Source organism: Chlorocebus sabaeus, chromosome 20, assembly GCF_047675955.1.
Source record: "Chlorocebus sabaeus isolate Y175 chromosome 20, mChlSab1.0.hap1, whole genome shotgun sequence".
Taxonomy (NCBI): Eukaryota; Metazoa; Chordata; class Mammalia; order Primates; family Cercopithecidae; genus Chlorocebus; species Chlorocebus sabaeus.
This window is the reverse complement of record NC_132923.1, coordinates 50,380,611-50,405,784: the sequence shown is the minus strand read 5'-3', so window position 1 is coordinate 50,405,784 and position 25,174 is coordinate 50,380,611. Positions and strand designations below refer to the sequence as shown.

At 38.5% G+C, this 25,174-nt stretch overlaps 1 protein-coding gene and 1 pseudogene across 1 annotated transcript in view; one reads left to right on the top strand and one right to left on the bottom strand.

Annotated features, from left to right (window-relative positions):
* Positions 1-3,438: 3,438 nt before the first annotated feature.
* Positions 3,439-25,174, top strand: part of CLCA4 (chloride channel accessory 4) — a 33,826-nt gene continuing 12,090 nt past the window's right edge. The window contains exons 1-7 of the mRNA XM_038002434.2: positions 3,439-3,597; positions 16,284-16,424; positions 16,561-16,708; positions 20,449-20,557; positions 22,055-22,232; positions 22,586-22,804; positions 24,213-24,440. Of these exons, the coding sequence (XP_037858362.1) occupies positions 3,439-3,597; positions 16,284-16,424; positions 16,561-16,708; positions 20,449-20,557; positions 22,055-22,232; positions 22,586-22,804; positions 24,213-24,440 (1,182 nt within the window). The remainder of the gene's footprint in view (positions 3,598-16,283; positions 16,425-16,560; positions 16,709-20,448; positions 20,558-22,054; positions 22,233-22,585; positions 22,805-24,212; positions 24,441-25,174) is intronic.
* LOC103224503 (cell division cycle-associated protein 4-like) lies at positions 7,996-9,626 on the bottom strand (annotated as a pseudogene).

Here is a 25,174-nt window from a genome sequence, read left to right as displayed (position 1 = left end):
GTTACTAACCGTGTGATATTCGCAAGTTACTTAAATCTGTGTGCCTCAGTTCCTCCATACATAAAATGAAGGAAATATGCATACTAGCCTTACAGAGTTGCAGTAAGGGTTAAGTGAGACAATCTGTGCTCTGGTAAGAACTGAATAAATGTAAACTATTAACGTGATTCACTCTGCCTCAATAATAACCAGCAAACTACCAGATAAAGTTTTTGATATGCTTGTATGGAAAGAAATTTTATTATTTCTTTATTGGACAGTATTTTTTTAGGTAAATAATTTGATTTCTAAATTTATCAAAGTCTTTAAAATCTTTTATTTGGACCTCCAACCCATCTTAACTAATTTGCTGTTATTTACATTTAACTATCTTATCATTTCTTCCATTATTTATACCATTGTAATGATGATAAATTGCTTTGTAAAAATAAAAGACATTAGTATTACTGTATCTGTTCATTTTATTATGGATTTTTATTAATTTTCACATTCTACTCTACAGAAAATATAAAGTATATGTCTATGTTTAGGAAATTCATCAAAATTAGAAAGTATAGAAAATGTGTCCCCAACATACTTAAGGTAATAAAAGCCATCTGTGACAAACCCACAGCCAACATTATACTGAACAGGGAAACGTTGAAAGCATTCCCCTTGAGAACTAGAACAAGACAAGGATGCCCACTTTCACCACTTCTATTCAATACAATACTGGAAGTCCTAGCCAGAGCAACAAGACGAGAAAAATAAAGGGCATCCAAATTGGTAAAGAGGAAGTCAAACTGTCACTGTTTGATGATGACATGATCGTATATCTAGAAAATCCTAAAGACTCATCTAAAAAGCTCCTAAAACTGGTCAATGAATTCATCAGAGTTTCGGGACACAAAATTAATGTACACAAATCAGTAGTTCTCCTACATAACAGCAGTGACCAAGCTGAGAATCAAATCAAGAACTCAACCCATTTTACAATAGTGCAAAAAAATTAAAATAGTTAGGAATATACTTAACCAAGGAGGTGACAGACTTCTGAAAGGAAAACTACAAAACACTGCTGAATAAATCATACATGACACAAACAAATGAAAACACATCCCATGCTCATGGATGGGTAGAATCAATATTATGAAAATGATCATACTGCCAAACACAATCTACAAATCCAATGCAATTCCCATCAAAATACCACCATCATTCTTCACAGAACTAGGAAAACAATCCTAAAATTCATATGGAACCCAAAAGAAGCCTGCATAGCCAAAGCAAGACTAGGCAAAAAGAAAAAACCTAGAGGCATTACATTACCTGACTTCAAGCTATACTATAAGGCCATAGTTACCACCACAGCATGGTACTAGTATAAAAGCAGGCATATAGACCAATGGAACAGAATATAGAACTTAGAAATAAACCAAAATACTTAAAGTCAACTGATCATCAACAAAGCAAACAAAAAAAGTGGGGAAAGGACCCCCTATTCAACAAATGATGCTGGCATAATTGGCAAGCCACATTTGAAGAATGAAACTGGGTTCTCATCTTTTACCTTATACAAAAATCAATTCAAGATAGATCAAAGACTTAAATCTTTGAACCTGAAACCATAAAAATTCTAGAAGATAACTTCAGAAGAACCCTTCTAGACATTGGCTTAGGCAAAGACTTCACGACCAAAAACGCAAAAGCAAATGCAACAAATACAAAGATAAATTGTTGGGACTTAATTAAACTAAAAAGCTTCTGTGCAGCAAAGAAATAATCAGCAGAGTAAACAGACAACCCACAGAGAAATAATCAGCAGAGTAAACAGACAACCCACAGAGTGGGAGAAAATCTTTGCAATCTACACATCTGACAGTGGACTAATATCCAGAATCTACAACAAACTCAAACAAATCAGCAAGAAAAAAAACAGTTCCATCAAAAAGTGGCCTAAGGAAATGAACAGACAATTCTCAAAAGAAGATATGCAAATGGCCAACAAACATATGAAAAAATGCTCGACATCACTAATGATCAGAAAAATGCACATCAAAACTACAATGCAATACCTCCCTACTCTTGCAAGAATGGCCATAATCAAAAAATTAAAAAAAAAAAAAAAGATGTTGGCATGGATGTGGTGAAAAGGGAACACTTTTACACTGCTGCTGGGAATGTAAACTAGTACAACCACTATGGAAAACAGTGTGGAGATCTCTTAAAGAACTAAAAGTGGGCCGGGTGTGGTGGCTCACACCTGTAATCCCAGCACTTTGGGAGGCTGAGGTTGGCAGATCACGAGGTTGGAGTTCAAGACCAGCCTGATCAACATGGTGAAACCCTATCTCTACTAAAAAACAAAAAAAAACATACAAAAATTAGCCGGGCATGGTGGCATGCACCTGTAATCCCAGCTGCTCAGGAGGCTGAGGCAGAAGAATTGCTTGAACCCTAGAGGCGGAGGTTGCAGTGAGCCGAGGTCGCACCACTGCACTCCAGTCTGAACAACAGAGTGAGACTCCATCTTAAAAAAAAAAAAAAAAAAATAGAACTAAAAGTGGAGCTACCATTTGATCCAGCAATCCCAGCAGTACCACTCCTGGATATCTATCCAGAGGAAAAGAAGTCATTATATGAAAAAGATACTTGCACATACATGTTTATAGCAGCACAATTTGCAATTGCAAAATATGAAACTAGCCCAAATGCCCATCAATCAACCAGTGGATAAAGAAAATGTGATATATATATACATACACACACATACCTACGTACATACACACACACCATGGAATACTACTTAGCCATAAAAAGAAATGAAATAATGGCATTTGCAGCAGCCTGGATGAAGTTGGAGACCACTATTCTAAGTGAAGTAACTCATGAATGGAAAACCAAACATCGTTATGTTCTCACTCATGAGTAGGAGCTAAGCTATGAGGATGCAAAGGCATAAGAATGACACAATGGACTTTGGGGGCTTGGGGGAAAGGGTGGGGGCTGAGGGATAAAAGACTACACATTGGGTACAGTGTATACTGCTCAGGTGGTTGGGTGCGCCAAAATCTCAGAAATTATAATTAAAGAACTTATTCATGTAAACAAACCCCACCTGTTACCCAAAAACCTATTGAAAAAAAAAAAAAATCCCTGCTGTCAAGGAGCCCTTAGAATATCAACAATGACAGCAACAAAGACAATGTGTTCCAAGAGGAAAACGTGCAATGCATTTTATAAAATGATCTGATTTGACTCTTAGTCACTTTTATGATAACATATAATTAAACAATTATGTGAATTAGTCATGTATTTCCCCACGTAATGTACCTTTATACAGTCAACATCCCATAGTCAGCCAATATTGATAAGTTTTAGAAACATATATAAAGAGAAAGATAAGAAAAGCCTCTTGAACAAACCAACATTTGGGCCGGGAATAACTAAAGAAGAATAATGTGGTTATTCAGAAGTTTTGTTTTCCTCTTAGTTCTGTGCCTGCTGCACCGGTCAAATAGTTCCTTCATTAGGCTGAATAATAATGGTTTTGAAGATATTATCATTGTAATAGATCCTAGTGTGCCAGAAGATGAAAAAATAATTGAACAAATACAGGTAAGAACAAAATGGAATATCTTTCATTAATTTTTAGGTTTTTACTATTATTTTTAATTGACATATAATTGTACATATTTATGGCGCACAAAGTAATATTTCTACAGTTTGTAAAGATCAAATCAGGGTAATCAGCATATTCAGCAACTCAAACATTTATCTTTGCATTGTGTTGGGAACATTATAATATTTCTCTTCTAGCTATTTTGAAATATGCAACAGATTATCAGTAACTTTAATTTTCCTATTGTACTATCAAATACTAGAACTTATTCCGTCTATATAACTGTGCTTTTGTACACATTAACCAACTTCTCTTTATTTCCCCTCCCTCCCCTATCCTTTGCAGCCTCTGATAAGTATCATTCTACTCTCTATCTCTGGAAGATACCCTGGTTTAGTTCATACATATGCATAAGAACATGTGGTATTTATCTCTCTGTGCCTGGCTTATTTCACTTAACATAATGTCCTCCACACTCATCCATGCTGCCACAAATGAAGCAATTTCATTTTTTTTCAGTGACTAAATAGTATTCATTTGTGTTTATATACCGCACTTTATCCATTCATCTGTTGATGGACACTTGGGTTGACTTCACTTCTCGGCCATCATGAATAGTGCTACAATAAACATGGAAGTGCAGATTGATGTCTTTTCCCTTGGATATATACCCACTAGTGGAATTGCTGAATCATGTGGTCATTCTATTTTTAGATTTTTGAAGAACCTCCATACTGTTTTCCATAATGACTGTATTAATTTACATTTCCACCAATGGTATATGATAGGTCTCTTTCTCCACATCCTTGCCAGCACTTTTTTTTGTCTTTTTGATAATAATCATTCCAACTGGGCTGAGATGGTGTCTCATTCTGGTTTTGATTCGCATTTCCCTGATGATTAGTAATGCTGAGCACTTTTTCATATACTTGTTGAACATTTGTTTGTCCTCTTTTGAGAAATGTCTATTAAGATCATTTGCCCATTTAAAAATATTATTATTATTATCACTTTGTCTTTGAGGTTTTTGAGTTTGTGTATTCTGGATAATAATCCATTGTTGGATGAATAATTAGCAAATATTTTTCCCAAGAATTGGAATGTCGGCCAGGCACGGTGGCTCTCACACCTGTAATCCTAACACTTTGGGAGACCGAGGCGGGCAGATCATGAGGACAGGATTTTGAGACCAGGCTGGCCAACATGGTGAAACTCCGTCTTTACTAAAAATACAAAAAATTAGCTGGATGTGGTGGCACATGCCTGTAATCCCAGCTACTTGGGAGGCTGAGGCAGGAGAATTGCTTGAACCCGGGAGTCAGAGTTTGCAGTGAGCTGAGATCACACCATTGCACTCCAGCCTGGGCAACAGAGCAAGACGCAGTCTCTGGAAAAAAAAAAAAGAATTGGGATGTCTTCTGTTTGAATTATGGAGAAGAAAACAAAGTTAATAGTTAATAATTACTGTGGAAACTTCTGAGTCCTTCAGGAAGTTAAAAGCAGTGTGGTGCAGTGAGGACAATACAGTAATGGGCAGAGTAAGGTGAAGGTTTTAGACAGGGTTCTACACTGTCTCACCCCACAAGACAGAAGACAAAACACAGGGCTCCCTGACGCTGAGTTTCTTGATCTGTAAGTTAGCAGTTGGACTCATTTGTTCTTTAAAATACTCTTTATTGAATGTTTATGACATGCTGAAGAGCACTAAAATTTTTTAAAAGCCTCTGGAACCATGCAGTGTATCTTCTTTTCAGAGACATAGTTCATAAGTAAATGGATCACAGGTCAGAAGGTAGTAGGTTGCTGTGGAGTAAAACAAATCAGGAAGGGGGATATGGAGTGTTAGGTAGGGCTGGGTTGGGGAAGAATGTGGGTTGCTGTTTCATGTAGGGAAGTCAGGGAAGGCCTCACTGATGATGTGTCAGCAGAGACCTGAGATGAGTGAGAGAAGAGCCCATTGAGAACCAGGGGAGAAAAACAGCACGGAGGTGAGAATTCGTTTGATATAACCAAGGAAACAGCTATGAATGAGCAGGAGGAAGCATAGGGTGAGCTGAAGTTAGAGAGGTGGCAGGGCCTAGACCACTGGAAAGACTTTGACTTTGACTCTGTGATGAAAATCCATAGGAGGATGCTGAGCAGAGAAGGGCGTATTCTCATGCATATTCTAGAATCACTCTGACTGCAATATTGAGGAATGTAAAGAATTTCCACTTGTCACCTATCCTCTATAAACTCTATGGCATCTTACTGGTATAGAAGGACCCCAGGTAGGAAACTCTTGCAGGTGGGCAGTGATGGTGACTAGGAATAGGGAGGTTGTGGTAAAGATTGTTAAAGTGATATGATGGTTAAGATGTATAGGGGATAGGTGAGGGTAGGAAGGAAATATAATAAGAGTCAAGGAAGAATTCAAGAGTTTTACTTGAACACTTGGAAGGATGAAATTGTCATCAGTTGAGAAGGGTAAGACTGCAAGTGGAGAAAATTTGGCATTTGGAAAATCAAGAGTTAATTGGTTGGGGCTTTTGAAATTTATATTACTTCTGAAACATCCATGTAGATCTGAATTCATGATGAAGGAATGAAAATTTGGGTGTAGATAACCAGGTTATCTACAGATGGAGAAGAGAAGGTCTCCAGGACTAAACCAAGGACACTGATTTCTGTTTCTTTCAAATATAACATTCTATGTAATAAAGAGTTTGGTGGTGCAGCCACGTAAATTATTTTTCCCTGTCCCTGATATCAGCATATATTAATTCCTTATATTTAATTTCTCCACTATTGTGTTCTGCTGCTCGTGGTTGGATCCTTATGCATGTTTTAATTACCCAGCAGAAGGTGATAGGCATGACCTAAGTTTTAATCAAGTGATTTTGTGGCTGCCATTTGTCACTCACTCTCTATAAACTCTGTTACATCACGGAGATATTTGCTTAAAGGTACCTTTTAAATTTCATGAGAAGATAAAAATTCATTTTACTAAAGATGTTTCAAGAGTAATTAATGCAGCTGATTCTGAATGATAGGTTTTCAGTGTCCAGAGGACAGTAAATCAGTATCAAACTTTTCTTTACTCAGAAATCACTATTTGAAAGAATTACTTGGATGGGCAAAAATTTTGTACACATGGTCCTCTGTAAGTACAAGCAGAAATTCAGTTGTTTGTAGACGTGTCCAGATTTTACAATGTTTCCTGACATTTCTCCCAGCCCTCCACAAAATCTTCGCATTTAATATCTTCAAGAAACGCTGTGAAGTACTATAATCCACATTTTACAGAAGAGAAAACCAGGGATCCGAAAAAATAAATGATTTTTCTAAGATCATATTAAGTATCACAGTCAGGAGTAAAAATCGCTTCAACCCAGGAGGCAGAAGTTGCAGTGAGCCGAGATTACACAACTGTATTCCAGCCTGGGTGACAGAGCAAGACTCTGTCTCAAAAAAAAAAGAAAAAAGAAGTGCCTTTCATCTTTATACTTCCTCATGAGATAATAAGGTCTAGGGAGGGACTATTTCTTTTTTTTTTTTTTCTTTAGAGACAGAGTCTTGCTCTCTCCCCCAGGCTGGAGTGCAGTCGTGCGATCTTGGCTCACTGCAACCTCTGCCTCCTGGGTTCACGCCATTCTCCTGCCTCAGCCTCCTGAGTAGCTGGGATTACAGGCGCCCGCCACCACGCCCAGCTAATTTTTTGTATTTTTAGTAGAGACGGGGTTTCACCCTGTAAGCCAGAACGGTCTTGATCTCCCGACCTCATGATCCACCCGCCTCAGCCTCCGGAAGTGCTTAGATTACAGGTGTGAGCCACTGCACCCAGCCTCTTTTATTAATGTTTAAGAAAATTCAGTTTTTATCCAAAATGAGTTCGTGTACCAAATATTAATAGTTTAGCTAATCATTGTTATATTCATTCATTATGTTATTTTTATTTCAATTCTTGCTTTTGAAAAACCCAAAACTTTAAAAATCCTTATGCTTTGTCTCTTTTCTTTACCTTTTGTTTTGTTTTGCTGGATAATTTTTTAATAAAGTGAGGTTTACATCACTGATATTTAAGAATGGCTATATCCACAAAAGAAAACAAACCTTTTTGGCTAAGGGGTGAGGAAGTTAGAAAAAGCATGAGAAAGTGGAAACACAAGTGGGGTGAGGTGGGGCAGGAGAGGAAGTTTGCAGGCACCCCCAGCTCACTCCCTGCGGCAGCACCTATGACCCTACAGATCAAGGGGCCATGAATGACAGGGATTCAGATTTCTTTCCTTCTAGACTTCAGCCTAACCTTGACCTTTTGTTCCAGCACCAAACTAACAGAGCAGCACAGGCATTCCTAATCCAGTAGCAGTGTTATTTCCTCACCCAGGGCAGGTGTCTGGGCTGATGGGAGACCTTCAGGAATACCGCCTATCAGAAGGCACCACCGAGGGTCTCTGAGGTCCCTGAAGACCAACTGGTGCCCGTGATCTCCAGACAGACAGATATTTGACCTTTGTCTTCAATGACATTTGCATGTAAATAGACGTAAATAAAATCTCCATAATTTATGCTCAAGTCTAGGAAGGTGTGGCTCTCACCGTAGATTTTCTAATGACAAAAAAAGTGTAGTAGCTGTGTGCGGTTCTTGATTTTCACCCGGGTCTCACAGTAGTACAGAACATAATGGAGAAGTATTGCACACACTTTTAAAGTAAAACATGATACATTCACACTGTTTACAAGTACCGTAGTGATGCTCACTGCAAAAAAAAGTCTCTTATTTAAACCTGAAAAAAACGAAACACACCAACTACAATTGTTTAGGCTATAAAAGTTCTAATGTCGCAGCAAAGGATATCTATAGAAAAAATATACTTCTAAGAAAATAGCTGAAACAATCTAAAGACATAAGGTGTGAAACGTTTAAAAATATATATCTTAAGACAAAATATTGCTCCAAACACTTGAAACTGAATTGTAAAAAACTCACCTGTCTAAATATAAAGGAGGTTGATGCAGCTGTGGCTCGCCGTCCTCTACAGTGGGGGATACAAAGAGAGACGAGGGGCCCAGGGCTTAAGGACGTCAGGACCAGCCCAGAGATGAGAAGTCTTTCAGCAGAACTGCTGTCTCTGCCTGGCCCTCCGCAGCGGGGAAAGTGAGTGGGACGGGCCTGGGGTTGCAGACCCCGCTGGTGATGGTCTGTTCTGGGATTTCTCAGAATCAGCAGACAAGGCATTAAGGCTGGGCCGCTGGCTGCAGGCGCACCCTCTGCAGGAGCCAGTGCTCACCTGGCCACGCGTCAGACACAGCTGCGAGGGCTTAGGGCTGCAGCTCGGGTTCTCCACCAGGATCTCCACCACGTGGTCCAGCTCGCCCAGATCGGACTTGCAGCTGGAGCTGGGGCCCGGGGTGGCCGGAGCCAAACCCTCGAGCCCTTCACAGGGGCCCGGCCCGGCGCCCCCCATCATGCCTGTCAGTAACGTGTCCAGGTCGTAGTAGGGGCTGTCCACGCCTGAAAACAGCTCTTTCATGCAGCCGGGGTTTTTAGTCTCCAGCGTTTCAAATATCTGATCCGAGTGATTTGTGAAAGCTTCCTCTGTTTTCTTGAGGGCCATCCATCAACCAGACGCTCCTCTGCGGGGGCCTCAGCATCTGTGCTGAGCTGACTGGGCAAAGGTCAGAAACTGGGCCCTGTGCTTGCCGTCTCCCAAGCTAGAGGCAGGACGTGCCCCCTCCTGCTCCCACGCCGCGCGGCACAGGACCTCCATGAAGCCCAAGCGGTGGAGCGGCGCCCGCCCTGCAGCCTGGGGTGCCACTGAGCGCCACGTCCCAACTCCTCTTGGATCTGCCGGACCATGCTGGCAGTGAAGATTGAGCAGCACAGGTTGGGCTCCATGTGGCAAAGCTGCAGCTTCACCAGGGACATGTCCAGGAGGGATTGCCGCTGCAGGCTGTATGAGGACACGGTCTTCAAGCCGGCCGGGGCTCCCTCCACGTCTTCCTCGTGGCCAACACATTTCCCCTTCAGTCCTCGTGCAAACATTGCGTCTTTGAGAGAACGGTTATCTGGGTCCTGCCGTCTCGTGCAGCCCACAAGAAAGCCACAGAAGAGGAGAGGCAGCAGAGATCCTCTCTTCCAGCAAGCTATCGAAGCCTTTGTCACGACGATCCTGTCTGACCCGCGAGGCCACTCTCTGGGTCCTCTGCTCAGCCACCGCCGCTGCCGCCCACTTCCCGCCGCGGAGGGAGGAGCGCCCGCCAGCGCGAGGCCTTCTTTACCCTTTTAAAACAATCAACTCTGCTTAGGAAACTCGCCATAGTTTTACTTCCCATAAAAAGTTGGTGTGTCGGCCGGGCGTGGTGACTCATGTCTGTAATCCCAGCACTTTGGGAGGCTAAGGCGGGTGGATCACCTGAGGTCAGGAGTTCGAGACCAGCCTGGCTAACATGGCGAAACCCTGTCTTCACTAAAAAGTACAAAAATTAGCTGGGCCCAGTGGCAGGCGCCTGTAATTCCAGATACTCGAGAGGCTGAGGCAGGAGAATCGCTTGAACCCGGAAGGCGGAGGTTGCAGTAAGCCTAGATTGAGCCATTGAACTCCAGCCTGGGAAACAGAGCAAGACTCCGTCAAAAAAAAAAAAAAAAAAAAAAAAAAAAAAAAAAAAAAAAAGAAGTTTGTGTGTCTATATATGACCCACAGTGTCTTCTTTTGTTTTTTTAACTTTTATTTTGGGTTCAGGGGCACATGTGAAGGTTTGCTGCATAGGTAAACTCGTTTCATGGGGGTTTGTTGTACAGATTACTTCATCACCCAGGTATTAAGCCTAGCACCCAATATTATCTTTCTGTTCCTCTCTTTCCTCCCAACCTCCACCCCAACTCTCAAGTAGACTCCAGTGTCTGTTGTTCTCTTCTTTGTGTTCATGAGTTCCCATCATTTACCTCCCATTTATAAGTGAGACATGTGGTATTTGGGTTTCTATTCCTGTGTTAGTTTGCTAAGGATAATAGCCTGCAGCTCCACCCATGTTCCAGCAAAATACATGATCTCATTCTTTTTTATGACTGTGTAGTATTCCATGGTGTATATATACCACAGTTTTTTGTTGTTGTTGTTTGGTTTTTGTTTTTGTTTGTTTGTTTGTTTGTTTTTGAGACAGAGTCTCCATCTGTTACCATGCCCAGCTAATTTTTGTATTTTTAGTAGAGATGGGGTTTCACCATGTTGCACAGGCTGGTCTCAAACTCCTGACCCAAAGTGATCTGCCCACCTCGGCTTCCCTAGGTGCTGGAATTACAGGTATGAGCCACCATGCCTGGCCCTGGACCACACTTTTTAATCCAATCTGTTATTGATGGGCATTTAGGTTGATTCCATGTCTTTGCCATTGTGAATAGTGCTGCAATAAACATTCACATGCATGTGTGTCTTTCTGGTAGAATGATTTATATTCCTCTGAGTATATATCCAGCAATGGAATTGCTGGGTTGAATGGCAGTTCTGCTTTTAGCTCTTTGAGGAATCACCATACTGCTTTCCACAGTGGTTGAACTGATTTACACTCCCACCAAAAATGTGTAAGTGTTCCTTTTTCTCCTCAACCTCGCAAGCATCTTTTTTTTTTTTTTTTTTTTTTTTTTACTTTTTAATAATACCCATTCTAACAGGTATGATATGATATCTCATGGTGGGTTTTTTTGGCGTTTCTTTAATGATCATTGATACTGAGCTTTTCTTCACATGCTTGTTGGCCACATGTCTGTCTTCTTTTGAAATGCATCTGTTCCTGTTCTTTGCCCACTTTTTAATACATTGTTTGTTTTTCTCTTGAAAATTTGTTTACATTCCTTATAAATGCTGGATATTAGACCTGCGTCAGATGCATTATTTGCAAATATTTTCTTCTATTCTGTAGGTTGTCTGTTTACTCTGTTGATAGTTTCTTTTGCTGTGCACAAGCTCTTAAGTTTAATTAGATTCCACTTGTCAATTTTTGCTTTTGTTGCAATTGTTTTAGGCATCTTTGTCATAAAATCTTTGCCTATGTCTAGGATGGTACTGCCTAGGCTGTCTTCTAGGGTTTTTATAGTTTTTAGTTTTACATTTAAGTCTTTAATCTATCTTGAGTTGGTTTTTCTATATAGTGTAAGGAAGGGATCCAGCTTCAATCTTCTGCATATGGCTAGCCAGTTATCCCAGCACCATTGATTTAATAGGGAATCTTTTCCCCGTTGCTTGTTTTTGTCAGCTTTGTTGAAGATTAGATGGTAGTGGATGTGCAGCCTTATTTCTGGGCTCTCTATTCTGTTCTGTTGGTCTAGGCCTGTTTTTATACCAGTACCATGCTCTTTGGGTTACTACATCCCTGTGGTATAGTTTGAAGTCAGATAACATGATGCCTCCAATTTTGTCCTTTTTGCTTAAGATTGCCTTGGCTGTTCAGGCTCTTTTTTGTTCCATGTGAATTTTAAAATAGTTTTTTTCTAGCACTGTGAAAAATGTTGTTGGTAGTTTGATAGGAATAGCATTGAATCTATAAATTGCTTTGGGCAATATGACCATTTTAGTGATATTGATTCTTCCTATCCATGAGCATGGGATGTTTTCCATTAGTTTGTATCTTCTCTGATGCAATTTCTTTGAGCAGTGCTTTGTAATTCTCATTGTAGAAAAGTTTCACCACCCTGGTTAGCTGTATTCCTAGGTATTTTATTCTTTTTGTGGCAATTGTGAATGGTATTTGATTGCCTATTTGATTCAGCTCTGGACTTGGCTGTTGTTGGTGTATAGGAAGACTAGTGATATTTGTACATTGAGGCTGTAGCCTGAAACTTTGCTGAAGCTATTTATCAGCTGAGGGAGCTTTTGAGCCGAGACTATGGGGTTTTCTAGATACAGAATTATGTCATAATCAAACCGGGATACTTTGACTCCCTCTCTTCCTATTTGGATGCCCTTTATTTATTTCTCTTGCCTGATTGCTCTGGTCAGGACTTCCAATATTAAGTTGAATAGGAATGGTAAGAGACAGTATCCTTGTCTTGTGCCAGTTTTCAAAGAGAATGCTTCCAGCTTTTGCCCATTCAGTATAATGTTGGCTGTGGGTTTGTCATAGATGGCTCTCATTATTTTGAGGTATTTTCCTTCAATACCTACTTTATTGTGGTGTTGAATTATACTGAAAACCTTTTCTCCATCTCCTGAGATAATCATGTAGTTTTTGTCTTTAGTCTTGTTTATGTGATAAATCACATTTATTGATTTGTGTATGTTGAACCAATCTTGCGTCCTGGGGATGATGCTTACTTGATCACAGTGGATTTGCTTTTTGATGTGCTGCTGGATTTGGTTTGCCAGTATTTTGTTGAGAATTTTTGCATCAATGTTCATAAAGGATATTTGCCTGAAAATTTTTTTTTGTTGGGTTTCTGTCAGGTTTTCATATCAGGATGATGCTGGCCTCATAGAATGAGTTGGAGAAGATCCCTTCTCCTCAAATTTTTGGAATAGTTTCAGTAGGAATGGTACCAGCAATTCTTTGTACATCTGGTAGAATTTGGTTGTGAATCCATAAGATCCTGGGCTTTGTTTGTTTGTTGTTTGTAGGCTGTTTATTACTAATTCAATTTAGGAACTTGTTATTGGTCTGTTCAGGAAATCAATTTCTTTCTCATTCAGTCTTGGGAGATGTATGTGTCCAGTAATTTATCTATCTCTTCTAGGTTTTATAGTTTGTGTGCATAGAGATGTTCATAGTCGTTTCTGATGGTTATTTTTATTTCTGAGAGGTTAGCATTAACACTCCCTTCTTTATTTCCAATTCTGTTTATTTGGACCTTCTCTCTTATTTATTAATCTAGCTGGTAGCTTGTGGCATATATAGCTTATAAGTTTTTTCAAAAAATTAGATCCTGGATCTGTTGATCTTTTGAATGTTTTTTTGTGTCTCAATTTCCTTCAGTTCAGCTCTAATTTTGATTATTTCTTTTCTTCTGCTAGCTTTGGGGTTGATTTGTTCTTGCTCCTCTAATTCCTTCAGCTGTGATGTTAGTTTGTTAATTTCAGATCTTTCTAACTTTTTGATTTGGGTATTTAATGCTATAAATTTCCCTCTTAAAACTGCCTTAGCTGTGTCCCAGGGATTCTGGTATGTTGTATGTTTGTTCTCATTAGTTTTGAAGAACATCTTGATTTCTGCTTTAATTTTATTATTTACCAGAAAAAAAAAAAAGTCATTCGGGAGCATGTTGTTTAATTTCCATGTAATTGCATGGTTTTTAGTGATGTTCTTACTCTTGAATTCTATTTTTATTGTGCTGTGGTTTGTGAATGTGTTTAGTATGATTTTGGTTCTTTTGCATTTGCTGAGGATTGTTTTATGTCCAATTATGTGGTTGAGTTTAGAGTATGTGCCATGTGGTGATGAGAAGAATGTATATTCTGTTGTTATGGGGTGGGGAGTTCTGTATAGGTCTATCGGATCCATTTGATCCAATGTTGAGTTCAGGTCATGAATATCTTTGTTAATTTTCTGCCTCAGTGAAGTTTCCCACTATTATTGAGTGGGAGTCTATGTCTCTTTGTAGGTCTCTAAGAACTTGCTTTATGAATTTGGGTGCTCCTGTGTTGGGCATACATATATATGTAGAATAGTTAGATCTTCTTGTTAAAATGAACCCATTACCATTGTGCAATGCCCTTCTTTGTCTTTTTTTATCTTTGTTGGTTTGAAATCTGTTTTGTCTGAAATTAGGATTACAACCTCTGCTTTTTTCTGTTTTGCATTTGCTTGGTAGGTTTTCTCCATTTTTTTATTTTGAGCCTATGGGTGTCATTATGACTTTATGAGATGATTCTCTTGAAGATAACATACAATTGGGTCTTGCTTTTTTATTTAGCTTGCCACTCTGTGCCTTTTAAGTGGGGCATTTAGCCCATTTACATTGAAAGTTAGTATTGATATGTGTGGGTTTGATTTTGTCATTGTTTTGTTTGCTAGTTATTATGTTGACTTGTTTGAGTGACACTGGTCTGTGTGTCTGGCTTTATAGTGACACTGGTCTGTGTGTCTAAGTCTGTTTTTGTATTAGCTGGTAACAGTCTTTCGTTTCTATATTTAGTGCTTCTTTCAAGATCTCTTGTAAGGCAGGTCTGGTGGTAATGAATTCCTTTGACATTTGCTTATCTGAAAAGGAACTTAATTCTCCTTCAATTAGGAAACTTAGTTTGACTGGATATGAAATTCTTGGTTGAAGATTATTTTACTTAAGAATGCTAAATGAAGGCCCCAGTATTAGTCCATTCTTATGCTGCTAATAAAGACATGCCTGAGACTGGGTAATTTATAAAGGAAAAGATTTAATTAACAGTTCAGTATGGTGGGGAGGCCTCAGGAAACTTACAATCATGGTAGAAGAGGAAGCAAACATGTCCTTCTTCACATGGCAGCAGGAAGGAGATGTATAAGAGCTGAGGGAAGGGGGAAGCCCCTTATGAAACCATCAGATCGCGTGAGAACTTACATCACAAGAACAGGATGGGGAAAACCACCCCACGATTCAATTATCTGCATCTGGTCCCTTCCACAACACGTGGGGATTATGGGAACTACAATTCAAGATGAGATTTGGATGGGGACACAGCAAAACCATATCAGCTCCCAATCTCTTCTGGCTTGTAGGGTTTCAGCTGAGAGGTCCACTGTTAGCCTGATGGAGTTCCCTCTGTAGGTGATCTGCCCTTTCCTCTCTAGCTGCCTTTAACACTTTTTTTTTCATTTCAACCTTGGAAAATGTGATGATTGTGTCTTGGGGATGGTCTTCTTGTGTAAAGTCTTTCAGGAGTTCTCTGTATTTTCTAAATTTGACTGTTGGCCTCCTAGCAAGGTTGGGGAAGTTTTCATAGATGATATGCTGAAATATGTTTTCCAAGTAGTTTGCTTTCTCCTGGGAAGGACTATTTTTCTTTGTCCTTGTATGTGAGTTCATAGTTCTCAATATAAGATGATATTATTTTCATATTGGTGGTAAAGCAACAGTTCTGTAATCAAAGTTTTGCCTCTACTATGGGTTTTTATTTTTCATCACACCTCCCACCCACACAGGCTCCCAACCCAGCTGCTTCTCCTAAGGTTGGGATGGGAAACCTCTTCAATGACCCATTTTTATAGTGTCCTCCTCAGTTTGCATCAACCAAGGCTGTTTTCTACTAAGATTTCTTATAAATAGTAATGATATCAAACAATTTTAAGATTGCCTATTTGTAGAGTTCCATTTCTATGCCAACCATGCTGATAGATAATAATAGTCCAATGAAGGATGAGGAAACTAAGAATCAGAGTATTGCATAAATCAACCAAGATCTGTCACCCAGAAGATACTAACATTAGTATTGGAATCACATAAATGACTTCAAAGTCCATGTACATATTCATATTAATCCATTTTTCTTAATGCCAAATACAAGCATTTGCCTTTTAAGGCAGGATTACAGAAGACTGAGGAGGCTTTCAACGTGCAGGATTAAGTAATGGTTTTTGGTTGACAGGTGGCAGAGTTAGAATAATGAGGCAGAGAACCTGCTCATCAGTCTGTTGCTTTTCTGTCCGCTCTTAAGTTCGGAAATGCCTGTCACAAAACCCTGCTAATTTAGTTCACTCTGACTTCGCCATCCTCACATGTTTTTTCCTCTAATGACAGGATATGGTCACTACAGCTTCTACTTACCTGTTTGAAGCCACAGAAAGAAGATTTTTTTTCAAAAATGTATCTATATTAATTCCTGAGAATTGGAAGGAAAATACTCGGTACAAAAGGCCAAAACATGAAAACTACGAACACGTAAGTGTCAAAATCTTCTCTTAAAAAATTATATTTTCTGATATTACCCATTTTTGCCACAAATTATTTAAGAGTCTTTCTAACTGAATTTTTTTTTTTATTGTTCATGTTTAACAATCTTTTTCAACACTCTCAGGCTGATGTTATAGTTGCACCACCTACGCTCCCAGGTAGAGATGAACCATACACCAAGCAGTTCACAGAATGTGGAGAGAAAGGCGAACACATTCACTTCACCCCTGACTTTCTACTTGGAAAAAACCAAAATGAATACGGACCACCAGGTAGAAATTTTGGTTAAAAAATAATTTTGCAATGATTGCAGCATACAACTTTCTATGCAGGTTAAGTGTGCAGGCCATGGGGCCAAAGTCCATAGAATCACATCCTGGCTGTGTGTGACCTTAAACAAGTGACCTACTGTCTCTGTGCTTATTCCCTATAAAATGGCAAAGAGAGGAGTTTCTACCTTGTAAAATATTTGTTCTACATTAAACTAAAGAATCCAGATAAATGTACTCAGTACAGTGTCTACAAAAATATAAACAGAGAAAAGCAATAATAAATGTTTTTCTTAAGGCATGCTTTTTACATTTTAATTTTTCCAGTTCTCTCATAGCTGGTTATTAACAAATCACAGGTAAGCTACATGAAAGCCAGATGTATAGTAAGCTGGAAAGAGTCACGTTGCCAGTTACTGGTCAAGAGAAAACACTCCTAGGCTATCAGTTGCTGATAATATCAATCTATTTCATTGAAACAGATGACATTGTCTGTAATTGATCATTTTGACCTATAAAAATGGCTATGTCATCTAGTTCAATCTAAATGTTAAAATAATTTGTCAAAACAACAAAAGTGCATTTTACAGACAAAAATGCAAATCATTATTAAAGGAGGGCTCTACACATGTGTCACTATTAAATGGGAACCTTCCTGAATCCCCATACCCCAGAATTACCCTCTTCTATTCCTGTTCATTGAACACTCGTTAAGTCTCTGGTCTCTGCCAAACATTCAGCTAGATCTGGTCCTATTCATGACCTGGACCAGTTCCCCTCTCCAGTCTTGAAAGTTTCATCATCTCCTTATGTCCCAATCTTACCTCTTCCCTGTACATTATCCTGACCATGTTTGTTTTCCCTGGCACCTCTAATCCTTTGTGCCCTTTTAGTTATACTTTCTTTCCACCTGGCATGTCCAGCAAAGTCAGTCATTTCGACTACAAGTATAAATAGCTCAATTCTCTCACCACTCTTATCCTTATGTTTCATTCAATTTACTAAATCTTCTGAATTATCCATCTACTTTATTCTTGGATCCTGTCATGTTTTCAAGAATGTTGAAGAAAATTATAAAACTATGACATGATTATAAAAATGCACTTTCCAAGCTCAGTGAAGCACTCAAAGCTACTCAACAATATTTTTATGCAGCTCTTCTCAATTCTCTTTCTCAATTCCTATAGCAGCTGTTCTAAAACTTCTACCATTTTTCTCAAGATCTCTAGGCACTCTTCTCAATCCCATCAATTAATGTCCTGATTGATAAAACAGAGGTCTCTACATTCTTCCTCGCTATTTCCAAACTTATTACCACCTACATCTTCTCTACCTGCACCTTTCTTAGAACAGAAAGGCTCCTCCAATTTGTAAGTTCAGTGTCCCCATATCAGTTATTGATTTTTCCCATATCCCACACCTAAACCCTATTCTATTACTGACAGGTCTCCCCTTCTTCTTAGACAGATCTTTCTTCCTTTTCACAAATGCATAATATGATATGTGCATTTATGTAAAAAAACTCACATTCCTTAATGTCCTAAAAAGCAATAAGGTTTTTGGACAAGTAAGATTAGTAAGAGAGCTCTCAAAATCTATGCAATTTTGTAATAAATATGATAACAACACCAACAATCACAATAGATCATTTAGATCACCCAGGCAAGCAATGCAGTATGGCTTAGAGGCTGCCCTAGCGCATATTAAAAGTACACACACACGCACACACACACACACAGTGTGAGGAGAGGGAGAGAGAAATGTTACTAGAAACAGGAACAGAGATAGCTGGAAATGAGACAATGATGTAGACAGGAATGGAATTCTAAGTCAAAAGGGTTGCTTTTAAGGTGGGCATGGGAGGCAGGGAAACCTGAGAAGGAATCGAGTCTGAGTGAATTCTCTGAGAAGACAGCCAGGTATAGGGAGTTTTAAATTTTTCTTAACATGCACCAGATTCCTACTGCAGTAGCTGATATGAGGGCTTTTTCCTTTCCTACTGAAGGTTCTAATTCTGCTCCCACGAACCTGGTTCCACTTGCCTAGGAAACCTGAAACCAGTGTTTTTAAAGTGCATTATGTAGAAGAGTAACTTAGGGACCTTGTTAATATGCAGCTTCTGATTCTGTAAGCAAAGGGTGGGCTGAAGATTCTGCATTTCTAAAAAGCTCCCAGGAGATGCTGATGGATGTGGTCCAGAACCACAGTTCGAATAGTAAAGACTTAAAAAAGAAACATGACGGCTGGGCACGGTGACTCACGCCTGTAATCCCAGCACTTGCGGGAGACCGAGGTGGGTGGATAATGAGATCAGGAGTTCAAGACCAGCCTGGCCAATGTGGTGAAACCCCATCTCTACTAAAAATACAAAAAATCAGCTGAGCGTGGTGGCGGGTGCCTGTAATCTCAGCTACTCGGGAGGCTGAGGCAAGAGAATCACTTGAACCCAGGAGGCAGAGGTTGCAGTGAGCCGAGATGGCGCCATTGCACTCCAGTCCAGGCGACAGTGCATGACTCCATCTCATAAAAAGAAGAGAGAGAGAGAGAGAGAGAGAGAGAAGAGAAAGAAAGAAAGGAAGAAAGAAGAAAAAGAAAGAAGGAAGGGAGGGAGGGAGAGAGGGAGGGAGGAAGGAAAGAAAGAAAGAGAGAAAGAAAGAGAAAGAGAAAGGAAAGAAAGGAAGAAGGAAGGAAGAAAGGAAGGAAGGAAGGAAGAAAGAGAGAGAGAGAGAAAGAAAGAAAGAAAGAAAGAAAGAAAGAAAGAAAGAAAGAAAGAAAGAAAGAAAGAAAGAGAGAGAGAGAGAGAGAGAAAGAGAAAGAGCGAGCGAGAGAGAGAAGATGACTTCTTCATACTATGGTACTATGGTGTATTTTCCTCCTATTTTCAGATTCATATGAGGTCGTTTGAGCTACAGAAACACACATTGTAGCAGAAGAGACTTTACTTCCAATCTCTCCTTCTCCATCTCTGTTTCCTCTGAAGTTTTTCTCAACATTGCTAAAATGAAAGTTCCACTTTCCTTCTTTCAGCATCTCAAACTGTGAATTTACTTTTATTCCTTCATTTATTGCAAAATTCTTATTTAAAAAATTTTTATTTGAACTCCCTCTCTCAAAACTTCCCCAAGTGAAGGACTAAATCTCACACATCTTTATTTTTTTAATACCTAGTATTGCATTTAATGTATATATAATTAGCAATTGTTTCATATAATTAATGCTAACATGTCTTAAGTACCATAAATGAATTCCTTCATTTTAACATCCCCAGAATTGTATTTGGCCCATAATAGTGTTTCCCTTTTTTTTTTTTTAAATCATGATAGGGAGCATTTTTAGACTTTTTTTTCTAATTGTATTCACATGGTATTTTGGTGCAAGAGATGTACTGTATATCTGATTATGTTGGTTATAATTTGGAGAACCATAAACCATTGTACTAAGACTTTTTACCCCCAAGAACCAAAACACAAATCCCAGTCCACTCGGTCCATAGCATATCCTCCCTTATTGTTTCATTGATTTAACATGTTGTGGAATAAAAATATAATATATTACATAATATAGCATAATATAACGTAATTTAATGCAATAGGCTTTTTTATACACTGAAATATAAATGTTGATAGTTGTTGAAAACTGAAATCTAAATACATTTTATAATTGAAAGAGAAGCTTCTTAAAATATTTTGATACAAAATGTGTCACTTGAATTATGATCATGTATTTGAAATGCTTTCCCACAGGCAGACTGTTTGTTCACGAATGGGCCCATCTCCGGTGGGGAGTGTTTGATGAGTACAATGAAGATCAGCCTTTCTACCGTGCTAAGTCAAAAAAAATCGAAGCAACAAGGCATGGCTACTTAAATTTTCTAAACTGACTTCAGGCTTTTATCCGTTCTTATTTTCCTCACTTTGATATCTTTCAAAATCATTCTTAATGCCGACAATATGTCACAAAACAATGCTTTTGTTTTTTTTGGTTTTTTAGAAAGTATATCTTTAAGTAGTCAACTGCTATTTAAAACATACATAATTTCAATGGCAAGCATTCGGTTGACAATTTGACATATTTTATACTTCTCTGTCATAGCTTCCAGAACTCACTTGCGTTGAAGTTGGGCATGTAAATGGATTTACAATATGCTGGGATAAGATCAAAGTTATTCACATTACACAAGAATTCACAAACATGGTTAAGTAGTGCTAAATGTGGACTGAGTAAGAAATGAGGCAGCTTCAAGGAGCCAAGCAGGAACTTCTTGGAGATTTATAAAGGTTATTTTATAATACCATCTAGCATCACAGTTAATAATAGAATCTCCTTTTGATTCTATGATCAAATGGTTGGGAAGAATCGGTTTAAAATTAAAAGTGGTTCTATCGCCTCATCAATGTAGATGTCCTGCTGGGGCTCGGGACTTGATACTAATGTGAGAACTGAAAGGTATATGATTTCAGTCAAGATCCTTCCTCTGCCCCATTGCACCAATTTTCAGGCACATCTTTTAGAGAGTATTACATTTATTGTATTTGTTTATGTCATATTCCCCTTAGATGTATAACAGCTAATGCAGAATATTCATCATGATTTTCCACATAGATAGTTTCATCATGTCGACCTAGTTTGGGAGCAATAGAAGCATCGACATATTTATGAGACTCCCTAAATAACAGAATAAAAACTGTTCATCATTTCCTGAATTTGAACTGAAAGCCTATTGAAAAGGCAAAATATGTTCACATCTCAGCGTATTTGTTGTAATCACTGCCACCTGTGGTCAATTACATGCCATAAAACATATGTCTAAAATGTCTCCAACATTTTTTATTCTACCATGGGATTCTTGGCAGTACCTCATCTTCGCTTCCAATCACATTTCCCTTTGGATAAAAATGCTCTTTGAGTAATACGACTTGTGTCTATCCCATGTACCTTTCTTTTGGGAATATCTTCTTTGGGAAGAAATCTACAAAGAACTTCAAGCTAAAGTGGTACTCAGAGTAAATTGTCTCAAAAGTTCTCTTATCCAGGTCCCTATAGCATATTTACCACCAAAAGACCAGCAGGAGAGATGTCTGAGCAAGAGATCAGCAGCTTTAATACAAGGAGAGGACTCAACCCTTATGTTTATCTGGAGGCCCCACTTAAAATTTCCCTCTAGAATTTCTTAAAAAATAGATAATTACTTTGATTGGAACCCTTAAACTCTACAGCCAGGATAGGAAGTACATGGTACACCTAGAATAAACACCTTGATACAAAGGTCATCATGAATACAACCACTTAAGATTTCTATAAGTGTTAATGATTCAGTTGCCTCAGAGATTAACTGTCATGTATTTTCAGGTGTTCCACAGGTATCTCTGGTATAAACAGAGTTTATAAGTGTCAAGGAGGCAGCTGTATTACTAGAACATGCAGAACTGATTCTAAAACAAAACTGTATGAAAAAGATTGTCAATTCTTTCCTGATAAGGTGCAAACAGAGAAAGCATCCATAATGTTTACACAAAGTATTGATTCTGTAAGTATGCTGATAATTGCTTCCAGAATGTATAATCAAATGACATATTGTCATGTTTTTAAAGTATCTGTTCAGGTGACCTGAGGATTACATATATTGATATAGAGTTCTTTGAACATTGGCCGACACATAGTATGTGCTGAACTAGTGCTATCTAGTGTTATCTATTATTACTGTTACCATTATTCTTATTATGGTAAATCTACCTTATTGTAATATTGATGCTCAGTAAATGATATTTCATTCAACAAACAACATATCTGCAGAAGGCATTTTAAATTTTTTCAGGTTTGTATTTTGATTTTTAAATGCATGGTATATTAAAATTATTTTTTATTTTATTAACCATTTAGGTTGTTGAATTCTGTAATGAAAAAACCCATAATCGAGAAGCTCCAAGCCTACAAAACAAAAAGTGCAATTTTAGAAGTACATGGGAGGTGATTAGCAGTTCTGAGGATTTTAATAACACCATACCCATGGTGACACCACCTCCTCCACCTGTCTTCTCATTGCTGAAGATCAATCAAAGAATTGTGTGCTTAGTTCTCGATAAGTCTGAAAGCATGGCGGTAGGTTCACTCTTTCTGGATATAGGGATGTGGGATATTTGAAGATCTGAGAACACACTGAACTCTGTCTACACCTAGATTGTTCTAAATTGCATGGTGGCATAAAGTACCATCATTGCCCATGATCATGACTTCAAGATACTGCAGCAAAATACCATAGTAAAAGAAAGATGTGAATATAATTAAAAATACCTAATCCAAGGGTCACTTCCTCCTTGGATTCCTCCAGAAAATGGACTGGACTTCTAGGCTGGTTAAAGCCCTTTTACTGTTTCCCAACAATGCTCTGTGCATACCTCTATTACTGCATATTATATTTACGTTACACATTTCTCTTCCACTAGCCTAGGAGATCCTCTAGGACTTAGAACTATGTCTTATTCATCTTTATCCCCATTTCCTAGAATAAAGTTAATCACATAGGGGTAATCAATAAATAATTGTTGAAATGAATGGACAGCAAACAAGTGGGTGCAATGTGATAAGAAACCAGAAGGATGGCACATTTAAGGCAGAGCAAAGCCTGCTGAAGAATAGGAATAAGGTCTTCAGCAAATGAGGGAGGTATTAAAAAGGGCAGAGAATGATAGAGTGGAAGGAACTGAGCCACAACAATGCAGGTAGTGGAGAGAGCACGTAAAATGAAGATGTAGAAGTTTCTCATTGTGATTTGGTTCAGGGAGTTCACAAGGAAATTTGGGCATAAGTTGGCGGGGAGTAACACAGATCAGTATAGTGATAAGGACTGGAGAAGACAACTGCATGAAGAAGCTTATATCCTAGACAATCACCTCCGAAAAATGGCCGGGTCCTGAGGGTTACCAAAGAGCCAATTCAATTAACCCATTGGTAGAAAGGCGGCAGCGAGAGGTTAGGAACAGAAGGAGAAAGTGGGAAGATAGGGCCTTGGCCTCTCCAAACTTAAAATGAAGCTTGAGTAAGTATTACCTTTTGGGCAGTCTAGTTTCCAGTGGATAGAGTGATTCCAGTCTCTGGTTTCAGTCTACAATAGTCTGGTTTGATTTATAGGCTTGGGGGTATGGTTTTATCTGAAGACAACAAGCACAGGAGCTCCCAAGAGTAATTAGACAGTCTCTCAGATGTGTATCCTCACCCCAATTTCAACTCAATCCCCACCCTACCTTCCACCCCTCACTTGGATACTTAGCAGTCAAGAATCAACTGTAAATAAAAACCTGTGTTCCTTACTACACAATATGTGTCCCATAATACATACCACCATTTTTTAAATTTTATCAATTAAAAATTTGATAATTGCTTCCTTTAACAACATCGATTACCATTCATAGGAAGTGTTACCAATAAATTCTGTCCATTCATTTTATGTGATTGTCTATTATTTTCCAGTCAAAATCACCTGTTTGTTTTTCTTGTCTTTTTGATCTAGAGTTATGACCGCCTAAATCAAATGAATCAAGCAGCAAAACATTTCCTGCTGCAGATTGTTGAAAATGGATCCTGGGTGGGGATGGTTCACTTTGATAGTACTGCCACTATTGTAAATAAGTCAATCCAAATAATAAGCAGTGATGAAAGAAACACACTCTTGGCATGGTTACCTACACAGGCTTGGGGAGGAACTTCCATCTGCTCTGGAATTAAATCCGCATTTCAGGTAAAAATTGTACTGCAAATATATTTTGGTTTTTGTTTCTTTTCAGGACATTTTCATGTTAAGTGCTACTGCACATACTTGCTGCCTTATTTTAACATAATTAATCCTAAGAAGCACAGGACTAAACATATAGAAAAAAGTTCTCTTGATGTTTTAATGGATCAGTGAATGAACAACCCATGGGTGAATAAATGACTATCAATTTGCCACTCACTTACAAGCCCAAGGAAGTCATGGACTTTGCTGTCTTGTTACCATGCAGTAGTCAGTGCTCCATAAATGTTAGTTAAATAAGTGTGCTTGGATGCAAAAGTCATCAACTTTTGGGGCAATGACACAGGTGGTATAGTATTATTCCACTTTAAGCTAGTTCGCATTTGAGTTTCTATAACATTCAGCTAGGGCAAACTATGTATTATACCTCTTACAGCAGATGTAGCAAGACTGTGAGTCATATTTAGGGTAAGCCATATGAGTTAGAGCATGAACTTTGACATCAGAGTACTGTATGTGCTACTTACTAACCACATAATTTTAGGCTAACCTTTCAGTCTCTTTGGACTCTCAGCGTCTTATGTATACAATATAGGAAATAGGAATGCCTACCTCATACAGTAATTATAAGGATTACATGAAATGATACATTTACATACTTAGAACAATATTTACTATATTATGTAGCAAATATCTACTTCATATATTATATATACTAAATATATAATTTATTATAAGTA